The sequence below is a fragment of the Episyrphus balteatus genome, chromosome 4, assembly GCF_945859705.1.
Source record: "Episyrphus balteatus chromosome 4, idEpiBalt1.1, whole genome shotgun sequence".
NCBI classification, from domain to species: Eukaryota; Metazoa; Arthropoda; class Insecta; order Diptera; family Syrphidae; genus Episyrphus; species Episyrphus balteatus.
This window is the reverse complement of record NC_079137.1, coordinates 41368847-41382261: the sequence shown is the minus strand read 5'-3', so window position 1 is coordinate 41382261 and position 13415 is coordinate 41368847. Positions and strand designations below refer to the sequence as shown.

The window sequence follows — 13415 nt, the reverse complement described above, 5'->3', positions numbered from 1 at the left end:
TGACTTCAGATTCGAGTTCAGAACATCAAAAACTACTAGAAAAGTATATTTTGGTTCTTGTGGCAAAAACCTTGTTGACCAGTGTTATTATTTAAGCCCAGTTTTCTTCATAAAAAAGACTACTGAAAGTAATTAAAAAAAATAAACAAACAGAGTGAATTTAAAAAAAAAAATAATTTTTAATACAAAATTAACTTAAGTGAGTTAAAAACTTTTTCTGAGCTATTGCGGTTAAGAAAATAACAAATACCTGAAGCTCAGAAAAAGTTTTAATTCTTTTAGGTTAATTTTGTACTAGAAAATTATTTTTTTTTTTAAATTCACTCTGTTGTGTGAAACAGTGAACAAAATTAATACTCATTTACGTTTTTTTTTAATAAAATGATATGAAAGTGAAAACAACTTAAAAAACGAAGAAAATTGGGTTTGATGCAAAATTGCGGAGAAACGGTTGTCCGCAGAAAAAAAGTTTGGAAACAAACTTAAACTGTAACAAAGTCTTGATTGGCTGTAAAAAACAGACGTATAACTCGAAAACGGGACGAAAACGATAAAATTACCTCTTAAGTTTTTCGACTTAAAATGACCTCAGGAATCCATGGCTTTCGTTTGGGGCGGTGATTATGTAACACCCTGTATTATGTACTTAAGTATAAGTGGAATAAATACATATAAGATAAGAAGGAAAGGCATTAATTAAAAGATATAAATCAGTGTTTTATTAGTTATGTAGAATATACATATAAGTAATAGAAAAACTAACTCTTTTCTAATCAATTATTCAGTCAAAATTCCTTACCTTGTCCAGAATGATTGGTCAAGCCATTCAACGCACTTAACTCAATATGAGATTCTAAGAAATTGCAAATATCATTCTGATCGATATTATAAATGAAATAAGCTTTTAAGATATTATTTCATACTTAAAATAGATAACACCTCAATAATTACCAATTTCAAATTGCAATTCCGTAAAATAAGAGAAATAGCACCATGATCAAAAATTTCTCGTTAGCCGAACCACGGCTCCAACGCCCACTGCGCCGAAGCACAAATGCACCGTAATTAAAAATAAATACTTTGAGGAACCACCACCGAACGGTTGTAGTTCGGCGGTCAAAAAATTAAATATTCAATTTCCATTTTTACTCGGGTTGAGATATTCATAAAAATGCATTTTATTTTTTTGCCAAAACCTTAAATCTAATCAGGCCTTATTTAATTTACAAGCCTTTCTTGATTGTTTTGTTTTGATAAGAAGTTTAAGTCGATATAAATTTGCTTGAATTTTTCTAATTTTAAAATACATACATTATTCAAGAGTAATAATTTTAATTTATCTGTGTTGACATCAAAAAAAAAAAATTCTGAAAAGAGCTAGCAGGTTGATTAATTTGAATTAATAATTGTATTAATATAAGCATATTGATTTTAATTAAAATATAAAACCAGCTTCGTCCTAATTAAATGATTTATGTAAGAGCTTTTTTTTTTCTTTTAATATATACATTATTATTATCTGTTTAAGTCTTTTTTCAAAGAAAATTATTCACAGTTTTTATTTATTATGGTTTATCTGAAAAAAATTGACTTTTTCTAATGACGTAATAATAATTATATTAATCTGATCTTAATTAGTAATTTTTTGTCAAGTTTTTTTCAATGATTGAAGTCATAAATAAAATGCACAAGTGAGTTGCACGTGTTAAAGTTTGTGTTTTTAATACTATTAAATATCAAATATTTTTTTTAAATTGTACCTAAGTGACACCTATAGTGAAGTGATTTTGATAAATTTTATTCTTATTTGTTTACGTCTAAGATCCCACAATATTAGATCAATGCAGTTTTAAAAAGTCATAAACAGTAATTGATACAATTTTGCTGTTTTTTTTTTAGAATAAAGTTCTAAAGAAATAAACCAAGAACGATTCACCCGTTGGCAATAAAACATTTTCATGAAGATACAAAATATTATAAATTCACTGCTAACACACAAGTGTTAAAACCTTTATTGCAAACACTAAAACAAAAACAAAAAAATAAATGCAACAATTCAAAACAAGTTTATTTTTCGGCAATAAATTAGTATTGTTCAAGTTTTTGCTTCTCTGTTATGATTGAAACTTCTTTCTTCGTCCATCTATCCATCTTTTTTTTATCTATTTTCTAGCAGTTGGCTTATTTGCATTTAAAACAGACTTTTCTGTTATTTATCTTTGGACTTAAATAATCGTTTAGTTTATTATTATAAAATTTTAATTGCATTGTCATTAGTACCGGTATTTGGAGTTGATTTTTACAGTAGAATCCATATAAAAGCCCGGTCAGTTCTAAACAACCATTCAGTTGTTATACTAGCAGCTAAGAGGCTACAAAACACAAATATCTTTCAGTAAATAAAAATCAAAATGAAGTACTTCATTATTATTGCTTTAATCGCTTTCGCTTCAATTGCTAATGTAAGTTTACTTAAATAAATTAAATAAAAATAAGGACATCCTGACCTGACAAAAACTTGAACTTTTCCAGGCTGATATTCCAAAAGAATCTGACGAAAAAATCAACGAAGCTATTAAAGGATGTTTGGTAGAACACAAAATCAAAGAAGAGGACTACATCAAATTAAGAAACGGTGAAGTTGCTAAACCCGATGAAAATATGCAATGCATGGTTAATTGTGTTATGGAAAAGTCTGGTGTCCTTGTAAAAGGAAAACTTCAAGAAGAAGTAGCTATGAAGATTATTGAGAAGAAACTTGGTGCCGAAGTGGCAAAGGCTGTTGTTAACAAATGTAAAAATGAACCTGGATCTGGTTGTGAAGTTGCCATGAACATGCATTTGTGTTTCCTCAAAAATAAAGCCTATTAAAATAAAATGTTTTATGTGAAAATAAAGTGAATGTTAAAAAAAGAACAAAAAATGTTTTCCCTATTTGCTTGATTATTTCAGGAATTTTTTAAAAAGTCAATTTTTAAAAGTGTTTAAGGTCATAATATTTTTCGATCTTTTAAAGAAAAAGAAAATAGTAAATTCTATATTTTTTTTTTTTTAAGTATTTAATGTTCTCTCTCTTTCAAACTTGCACTTTTTTATTATTAATTGGTATTGCATTTTTGAATTTTACAAGAATTATTTTCTCAATCAATAAAATATATAAAACTTAAAATTAATTTTTAAATTTCATTTTTACATTTTTTAAAATCATATAACAGTTTTGTTAAACAATGTCAAACTACAAATTGATTCAAAGTAATTAAACAAAAAATAATCAATTTTTTTTTTTAGGGTTTGATAAAGTTTCCTTATTGATATTATTATTATTTTTCATAAAAGTACACTCCAGCCAAAAATGCTACTAAATCCATTGGTGCATTTCTGAGACAACGGCAACACTGGTCGGTTTTCATTTTTTTTTTTATTCAACTCGAAAACCAAGCCTAACTTTGACTTGGTTTAAAGGTACTTTTTATAGAAAATTAAATTTTCTATGAAGTTAAGGTGATTAAAAAATTTTAAAAATTAGTTTTGACTGAAATTCTAACCAAAATCAATGAATAAAAAAGTTAAAAACTTGAGGATTTTTTTTTTTTACTTAATCAGGTGACATTTGGTCTATGAACTCGGTAAGTCCAAACTTTGTACTAATAAAATAAAGTAGAGGTAAAATCCTTTGTTGATATGCAATTTCTTTTTTTACAAAAAAACGACAGAAAAAATGTACCTACCTTTTCAAAAATTTGCATTTTTTCTTTATTTTTGACATTTTTAGTTGGAAGCAAGTTTTTAAAATTCGATAAAAACGTAATAATTGTTTAATATTAGACTTGTCAACATTTGGTGTAATTTGAGCGTAACCTTAGCTCTGTAGATCCAAAACTTCTTGAAATAAATCACTGTAAAAGTTGAATAATTTCCCCCACAAAGTAGATTAGTCGAAATTATAAATGGTTCTTGCTCCAAAACTGGTGTCAAATCAAAACCTGAAGAAATATTTGACTGTTAACAGTCGAAATGTTTTATCCTGAACACCGTTGATTTTTATTAAATATGATTTAAAATCATGAAAATATAAAATATATATAAACCAGCATAAAAGTGTTCATATATGCGTTTCGCCCCGATGTAATGGTTGGGCTCATCAGAAGATGACCATTACACCTTGTCTTGACGCATATTTTCCCGAATAAATCGAGATTCCATATGAGCCCAACCATTACATCGGGGCGAAACGCATATATGAACACTTTTATGCTGGTTTATATATATTTTATATTTTCATGATTTTAAATCATATTTAATAAAAACCTGAAGGCTCCTGCATATAAAATTCTATTTTTTTTTTTTTTAAATCGTATGAGTGGTTATAGAGATATTACCGTGTGAAGTGCATATTAAGAATGCATTTTCCAGGAGAAGCATAAGACCTATGTTTAATTATTTGGTATCCTATTTGGGGAGACTTGATCATACCTAAAATCTTCAAGTAAATGAAAAAAAGTTAATAAAATCAGTTCATATCTTGTTAAAACTCATGTTTTATATATTTTAGGTGTTTTGAAAGGTAAATATGATAAAAATGAACGGAAAAATGAATTTGGTCTATTTATTAAAATTTACACTTTAATTACTCAAAAACCGTAACATTTATCAATGTAACATAAAATCTTACGGTTTTTGAGTACCTAATTAAAGTGTAAATTTTAATAAATAGGCCAAAATTGAAAATAATGATAAAAAAAATTTTCGAATTTAAGCTTTTTCATTTTTTGCATTCTCCGAGAACATTTACTATGGTATACTAATGTAAATTTTTGTTTACACGATCAGAAAATAGAGATTTTAAGAAACAAAATACCCACCGATTTTTTGAAAAAAGCTGATATTTTGACACGTGAATTTTCGTTCGAAAATTAGTGTGTTTTTTTTATATTAAGTTAAAATAGGGTTAAAAAATAAATCAAATAAATTACTGTGTATTTGCAACATAAAAAGGTAGATTTTCACCAAATTTGGTAGAAAAAAACATTTTTTTGAAAAAGTTAAAAATAAAAAACCGAAAACTCGTTTTTTTTTAATTTCTCGCCTAAATTTTGAAGTTATGTGAAAAAATTGTTAAAACATAAGTTGTAGATCTTTGGAAGGGTATAGCCCGACTCAGGACAACACGACTTTGTACACCCCAACTCACGACAGCCCGATTCAACCCATATCCCGACTCAAGATAACCCGACTCAAGATATCCCGACTCAAGATAGCCCGACTCATCGCAACTCGACTCAGGTAAGAACTCGACCTGAGTCGAGTTGCGATGAGTCGGGCTATCTTGAGTCGGGCTATGGGTTGAATCGGGCTGTCGTGAGTCGGGGTGTACAAAGTCGTGTTGTCCTGAGTCGGGCTCTGCTTCTACTCCCTACCACTTCCCGAACTCGGCTCGCCCGTAATTTATTTTTTCGTTCATTTTTATCATATTCACCTCCTTTTCCAATGGGTTTCATTCTACTATGATTTTGTCTTACTTTTTAATGTTTTTGAAGGCTTCGGCACTGGTCTAATAAGTATAAAAAAGTAAATAAAAAAAAAAAATAACTCAAACAAATAACAAAAATAAATAAATAACACGGCTATTCTTTGCTTTCTATCTTACTCCTAACACTGCACAGTTTTGTGTTGGCAAATGGTAGCAATAGCAAGACGGTGATTGCTTTGATCTCATAGTGTAGGTAAATAGTCGGTCTGAAGCAAGACAGTTTACTAACATACAGATTTTATCAGACTTTTTGAAACTCAATTATTGTGTGCAATGGTGAAGAAGGCTTGGTTAGCGTTTTGGATAATGAGAAATCAGGGATTAAACCAAAAGTCGGCTATTTTTTTTTTTTTTTTTGGTGGGGAAAATTAGTCCAAAAATTGACGAAAAAAGCAGGGTAAACTTTTTTGGATTGAGTTCAAAGATTTTTAAGGGTATCGTCAACAGGTTACGTAGATAATTTCCTTATGATGTTATACTTTGAATGTCATTTACATGAGTTGTGGATTTAGATTTGAGGCTATATTTTGATAAGAAAATCGAAATGCTTGAATTAATCTAAGTGTTAAAGTTACAAAAGCGTAAAAAATTAACATTACACCGGAGGTATAGAAAGTTAATTCTTACGGTTCACATTATTTCGTTTATCAACATCTTATAATTCGTGTTAAAAGTAATTATTTTAAAGTTTTTAAGCGTTCATCAATTACTGTTGTTACTTTGTAACTTTTTACTACCAATTTATTCAAACAAATTGAAACGCTCAATTAAGAAGCTCTGAGAAAACGCTGTGTTTATCCATTTTAACAGTTAAAAAAGTTTACCTTGAGAATTTCCGTGCTCCAGCTCGATAATTTCAAAAATAGAAATTGACTTGATTCGGGTTCAGGTTAAAGTCCTGAAAGCCGAAAATCCAAAATCCCGATGTAATCCCGAAGTCCCGAAGTAAAACGAAAAATTTGCTCAAATTTTTAATTTTAGGTATGTACCTAGGTATATAATTTTTTAGGATTTCGATTTCGAAAAATAATCCTAAGAGTTAAAAAGTAAACAAGTAAAAAACAATTGACTGTATAATTCCGTTGGTATCTCTTTGCACATGATTTCAAGTTCTTATTATGAGCTGCTGAAACAGTATTAAGTGGGAAAAAATCGTTGAACTTAAATCATTTGTTAGTTTATAATAATTGTATGTTTAAATTACACTGGTCGGCAACGGATATAGAGCAAGAACCAAACCCTACTTTTCGAGAGGAATTTTGTGTGCTGAGTCCGAATCTGAAGTCAAAATTTCACTGGCACGTCACGTTTTTGAAATAATTGAATATTAATAGGTCAAAAACGCGTTTTTTTGGGTACATTTGACATCGAATTACATCACCGTTAATTTTTTTTTTTTGTAAAACTACTTATGCAATCTCAAAACGCCATATTAAAACGTCCAAAAGGTATTTATATTTTTTCAAAATTATTTTTTTCTCAAAGATATTGAAAAAAGAAATTTATGATAGATATCTCAAAATATTGATTATTTTTTTCAAAGTAATGAATGGTTTTTTGAATCAAATTCTATCTTCCGTCTTCTGATTTGGACTTATAAAGAACAACATATTACAGAAAATATAGTTTTGATTAAACATAAAAAAAAACTCAATTAAAAATTAGTTTTTGAATGATGATGAATAGTGATGAGTATAGCTCAAAAACTAAACGTGATAGAAAAAATCTGTAAACAGTTTTGAATTCAGCACACTAAAGTCAATCAAAATCACCTTATAAAGTTCTTGCTCCCGACTTTTTTTTTAGTTTTTTACCGACCAGTGTTATTATTTAATTTGTGTTTTACTTTATGTTTCAATTAAAATTTCTGTGAACCGTCAATTTTGAAGAGTTTTCCAATTTTTCTGTTTTATTATTGAGATATTCATTCCTTGAATTAGGGTTTTCGGGATTCCGAGTTTTCGGAATTTTAGATGATCGGGATTCTGGGTTTTCGGGATTTTAGATTATCAGAATTCTGGGTTTTCTAGATTGTGTCCGTCTCCAGCTTGATTCACCTATCAAAACAAGTAACGATTTGAATGAGACTTAGATACATACTTTAGAAAATGTAGTAATCATTTTTTTCGGTTCCATAAGGATTCTAAGTGTTTTTAAATAGATTCTTAAGGTTTTATTGACTTTTTTCGGATCAGTCAAAACCTCGTTGGTTTAATAAGGGTATGTTCAGTCTCCAAGCATTAATCACTCTAGAATTTGATCAATAATTTCAATCCTTTCTAGAAATTTAAAAAAATTTTCATATAATCTTTCAGTAGTTAAGTTCAAATGCCAATATTGAATTATGAAATAATGTCCCATTGATAGAATATTCGTATAATGATTTCGAAAATTTTGTATTCTCACAATGGAAGTACGAAATCAGGCTATCATGCTTATCCAAGTCCTAGTCATATCGAAGACTCAAATCAAAACTATAAAATCACACCTATTTTCACGAAAAAATGAAAAAACAATTAATTTAAAATAAAAAAATATTTGCTTTTCTTTTAATTGATGCAAACAAAATACACAAAATCACATTTTAATAGGCATTATTTTTCTTAAAGCATGCATGAAGATTGTATGCCTTTTCACAATTGTCTTTACCCGTTGCTTCACCACGACAAGCTTCAACAATAGCCTTGGTCTTATCAGCTCCAATAGTTTCTGAGAATTTAGTCACTACAGCTTCCTCTTGGAAGACACCATCCTTCAAAATACCAGCCTTCTCTTGGAAGCAATTGGCAAAGCATTTGGTCTTCTCATCAGCATCAAATGCTTCGCCAGCCTTAATCTTTGCGAGTGTTTCAGGAGAAATGTCCATTTCCTTTTGGCATTCGGCAACAATTTGCATTGCCTTTTCCTTATGAGCATCTGGGATATTAATATTGGCAGCCTTTACAACAAAAAAAAATTATTAGATATTAAAACTTTTTTTTATTAAAGGATTCAAAATTGATTGGGCTTACATTAACAGCTACAACAATAGTAACAAAAGCAATAGCCAAAAAGAATTTCATTTTTAAATTGTTGTTTAGGTTTTGGAAGGAAGATACTTCGAAGAGTTTTAGAATAGAACTGATGGATATTCAACATTTTGCTAGAGTTTTTATACCCAAATATGGTACTAATCGAAAAGTCTAATTGCACAGTCATGCTAAAGGTAAACACAACAAACCGCAAACAAAATAAAACAATTAAATTGTGTATACAAAATAATTGTAGTTTGTTGGGATTTTGAACGGACTGCGGAGAGGTGATTTTTTCATAAAAGAAGAATAGAAAAAAAAAACATAAGATATTGGATGGAGCTGGTTATAAAGAGTAAGCATAGACCGGCTTTAAATTGGTAGGTATCTTACTTTTTGCAAAGTCATCGTTCATCTTGACACATCAATAGACAGTAGGTATAAAAGAAGAAACGGTTCAAGTACCTTTTTCAAAGCATCGCATCAGTTGGAATAAATTTTGGTGCCATATTTAGCCCTGGGCAATGTTATCGCCCAATAGAATTCTGATCTTATTTTATTTATATTTTTAGCTTCATGGAGATATTTTTTTTTTGTAGTTAGGTAAACAACGCATGGAAACTTTGAATCTTGAACCTTTTTTTTTGTCATTTCACTTGCGTCAATGGTTAGAATTTAAATTTTACCAATGATCTTATTTGACTTGTTTAAATGTCTTTTAAAAGTGCAAACAATGCGATCATCATTTTAAAGTGAAGTACGTGATAAAGTTAAATAACGATCCATTTTGACCAAACGTTTAAGAAAAGACATTAAAAGAACACTTCAAAATGTAATTAAAATAATTTAATGGTGTTATAAATGTTGTGTTACATAAGCAGATTTAAGATCTAAGATAGTATTTTTTTTTTAGATTATAATAAAAATAAATTATTGCTTTGTTTTGAAACGCATCACAGACAAAATTATTCAAATACTAGAGATTTATAAAGCCAGAGCTAAAAAAAATTGTTTTCATGATTGTACGTGATGACGTCACAAAAAAACAGTTTGTGCGATTTATATATAAAAAAAAAAATATTTTAAAGAATGTATTAGTATGGCAATAAATATGGCTGGTAATGTTTGTTTAAGTCCCGAATTCAACATTTTCGAAATGCAAAAATGTATAAAAAAAATACACGAGTGTTTCAGCCTTTGTTGATTTTAACTCTTAGAGACAAATTTTTGACAAAATGATATCAAAGTCTTGAACTTTATAATTTTTTTCAGTAGTTGCAAATCATATATGTCGGCCTAATCGTTTCTAAGATATTGTTCCTTTGAGAAGTCAGTTTTTTTCAATTTTTGTTTTATGAGATAAATACTGTATTATCTTCCCATAAACATGGTAAAATTGTCTTCTTTGAGCTCAATGCAAAGGGTACTTTTGCTAACAAAGTTTTTGATGAAAGAATGGCATTTCCAAATTCAGACTTTTTGGAGTCAATCAATTTAAATTGAATTCTTCAAAATGCGTCTATTTTTTTTTTGCATTTTTTCATTTTTTGTCCATTTATGGTAAATTTTGAATAGTATAATTATATTTTTGTGTTTTCATATTTAGTAATTTTTAGTTTCCCGCGATAAATTCAGTTCTCCACAGATTTTTTAACAGTCACACCGAAATTATGACTTGCAACAGAAGATGCACTAATTTCAATGTTAAGTTCCGCCGTTTTGCCCAATTTTTTACAAATCGGAGCCTTAGTAAGTCTGTCAGTTTTATACGTTCTTGAAACACGTAAAATGCATTACCTTACCTTACCAACGTTGAAAAAGAACGTTTGTCAAAATACTTTTTTCCCTCAAAAATTAATACTTTTTATACAAAAAATGCAGCCTCGAAGCATAATACCAACTACATGTATGACTGACATTGACCATCATAAGATTCACCATAATACACTTAATAAATAACCGTAAACTTCCTTATTATATGTTTATCCGTTACAGATTATTCTCATCAGTTAGAAAAATGCTCATTTTGTTAAAATACTTTTTCCGACTGTTGTAGATACTTTGAACTACAAGAGCATGCGGCCCCAGTCGTGCATTTTATTTTTTTTATCAAAATTGTAAATTAATTTTAATCGTAAAATAAATGTTTTGAAATCAAAACCCAGTTGGGAAACAATCGTAGAGTATTAAAATTCGTCAATAACGCGTTAGTGTCAAACGTTATAACTTATAAGTTATAACGTTTCATTTCTAATGAAAATATGAAACCTAGACTATTAATGCCAAATTCCTTTACTATGTAATTGTTTGTCTGTGAGGTTTTGATTTCAAAAGATTTATTTTGTGATGGATCGTGCTCTTCCTGGGTGTCCAAAAATTGCAGTTTTTATAAGAGTCAGTAGCTAAATAACATTTAGGTACAAAAAGATGATTGGATTTAGAAATCTTATAAGCTTATAGGTCGTGATACATCATTTTTGTCAAAAATTAGTCTTTTAAGGGTAAAATAGTAGAGCTGAAAATTTGTGTGCATTTTTGACAATAATTGCTTTCGACCAGATATTTTGATTTCAAAAAAAAAAAACTTTACATAAACCCAAACCTTGCATCTGCTCAGTATCTATTATTGCATGGAGTAGAGGAGGGTAAATACCTATCTAAATTTTCTTATAAAAAAAAATGTATTAACTTGTCTGCCTCGGCCTTTTAAAAAGTCAACATTTAGTGTCGAATTTTTGCTAACCCATTTCTTACATTCCGTATAAAAAAGTTTACTTCACAACGCAAAGATAAAATTTTGTAAATGCAGCAAAAAAATTTTTTTGAAAAAAAAGAGAACAAAAAAGATCCGTGGGGAAAAAGAAAGTGTAAAATAGATCGCAACCAAAAAAGAGAACATGTTCTCTTTTAAAGATACGATGGACACCCTACTCTTTGCTGAACAATAATTTAATATTAATTGTACCAATATTTTTTATCATTACCTACATTAATTAAAAAACAACGCTAAGAAATAGAATAATAATAAAAATTTTGTATCATGTCAATTTATCTAAATTTTGTATTTACGAACAAATTAAAAACTTATTCTGGGCTCCATTATTCTAAGTGTTCTAAATTTCATTAATTTTTGTCAAGAAATAACCATGCAAGTAATTTTTGACTCTGTTATTCTTGAAGACCATCAAATTTTTGGTTTGTATGGGAAAGCAGAATATATTCTATAAAATCTCAACTTATAAACGAGAACGAACGGTGTGAATTAAATTTGGCACTTACTTAGTAAATATTTAGTCAATTTTGGTTTAGAAAAAATGACTAGAAAAGCAGTTTTCAAACATTTTTCTTTAATTTTAGTTTATTTTATTATATTTGTTGAAAATAAAAGATTTTTCAAAAGTAAAATCTGAATAAAATTTGAAACTTAGTTAAGATTAAATTCAAGCAAAAATTAGGTACTAAAAAAAATATTTAATTTTTTTTTCTAAAATTTGAAGGTTTTGTGCTGTTACAAAATTTCAGGCACGTGTTAAAACTTGTACACACATAGCTATCTGGTAACAAATACATATTACATATTATATGGTTTAGAAAAAAACGACCAAAATTTGATGTTGTACTGAAATAAAATTTGTTGGTACACTGAGGGAAAAAATAAATTGAAGTTGAAACGTCGTTGTTTTAAAGATTAACTACTTTGATTTATGTGACTTTAAGATACGAAACCATCAAAAATTAACTTTTTTTCCACGTTTATTTTAAAATGTCCATCTTCAATGCAAAATCATTCCGAATAGGTAATAGTTAAATCAATGTGGTTTTCATTGATTTCACGTTGTTTTATGGTGGCTTTTCCCTCAGTGTAATAAAATCTGAACCTTTTCTTTTAAATAAAAATTTAGTAAACAAATTGAAAACATAAAATTATTAATACTTTTAAGCAGATATGAGTGAAAAATTTGCATTCAAAGAGTCTTCATTTGTCACTATATTCGAATGAAGACTCAAGACTAGCCAGATGGGTTTTATTACCCTTTCTTTAGCAGTTTTGGACTTCCTCGGAGAGTGATCAAACAGGAAATGCAAAATTTTTCATTTAAAAAAAGCTACATTTTGACTTAACTATACAAAAATTATTAATGTATTCTAATACCAATTGCTCATTAAAAAAAAAAATATTTCAGTCTTTTTTGTAGATATCGAATTAATGGGCCTGATTTGAAATTTGTCTATGCTTAAAGTCTATTTCGCCTTCACTAATAAGTATCTACTTCTCGTTATCAATCATTTGCTGACCAACAAAAATAGTCTTTTGAAGAAAAATAATGATATATTACAAAAATTCCATGAAAAAGTGGACACGAATTTTGAAGAAATTATGCAGACTTTGCAAATTACTATGTCTTTAAAAACGGCAACACTTTATGCAAGTTGCAAGAATTTCACATGAATGTGACGGAAAAAAGAGCCCGCAGAAAACAAGATGAATCTACCCAAATACCCAAATAACATAAATATAGTATTTTTCTCATTGGTATAAATTGAACCGGCCTGCGTCATCATGACTTACTTTAACCCAGTTAATTTAATTATTTTCATACTTTAACCGGCTACATCAAATGAATAATAATACCTTACCAAAACCCTAGTGCTATACTTTGCATGTTATTACTATTATTGAATGGTATAAACTGGTCCAATACGAAACAGGTTAACAAGACTGTATTCCACCCTACCATTAAAATGTATATAGCTAATGTATTTGTTTGGCTTTGGCTCAAACAACTAAACTAGAAATTATTAAACACTGTTTTGAATGATAAATTGATAAGAGTATGTATACCAACACGTCAGCGTAAGGCCGGTTTTATGAA

At 28.7% G+C, this 13415-nt stretch overlaps 2 protein-coding genes across 2 annotated transcripts; one reads left to right on the top strand and one right to left on the bottom strand.

Annotated features, from left to right (window-relative positions):
- The first annotated feature begins 2340 nt into the window (after positions 1-2340).
- On the top strand, positions 2341-2923 carry LOC129917859 (general odorant-binding protein 56d-like). Its single transcript, XM_055998046.1, has 2 exons — positions 2341-2462; positions 2533-2923. The coding sequence occupies exons 1-2, from the start codon at positions 2412-2414 to the stop codon at positions 2869-2871; spliced, it is 390 nt and encodes a 129-aa protein (XP_055854021.1). The 5' UTR covers positions 2341-2411; the 3' UTR covers positions 2872-2923.
- A 5127-nt stretch (positions 2924-8050) lies between these two features.
- On the bottom strand, positions 8051-8650 carry LOC129917857 (general odorant-binding protein 56a-like). Its single transcript, XM_055998044.1, has 2 exons — positions 8542-8650; positions 8051-8468 (listed from the first exon to the last, which is right to left on the bottom strand). The coding sequence occupies exons 1-2, from the start codon at positions 8590-8592 to the stop codon at positions 8115-8117; spliced, it is 405 nt and encodes a 134-aa protein (XP_055854019.1). The 5' UTR covers positions 8593-8650; the 3' UTR covers positions 8051-8114.
- Positions 8651-13415: the final 4765 nt, after the last annotated feature.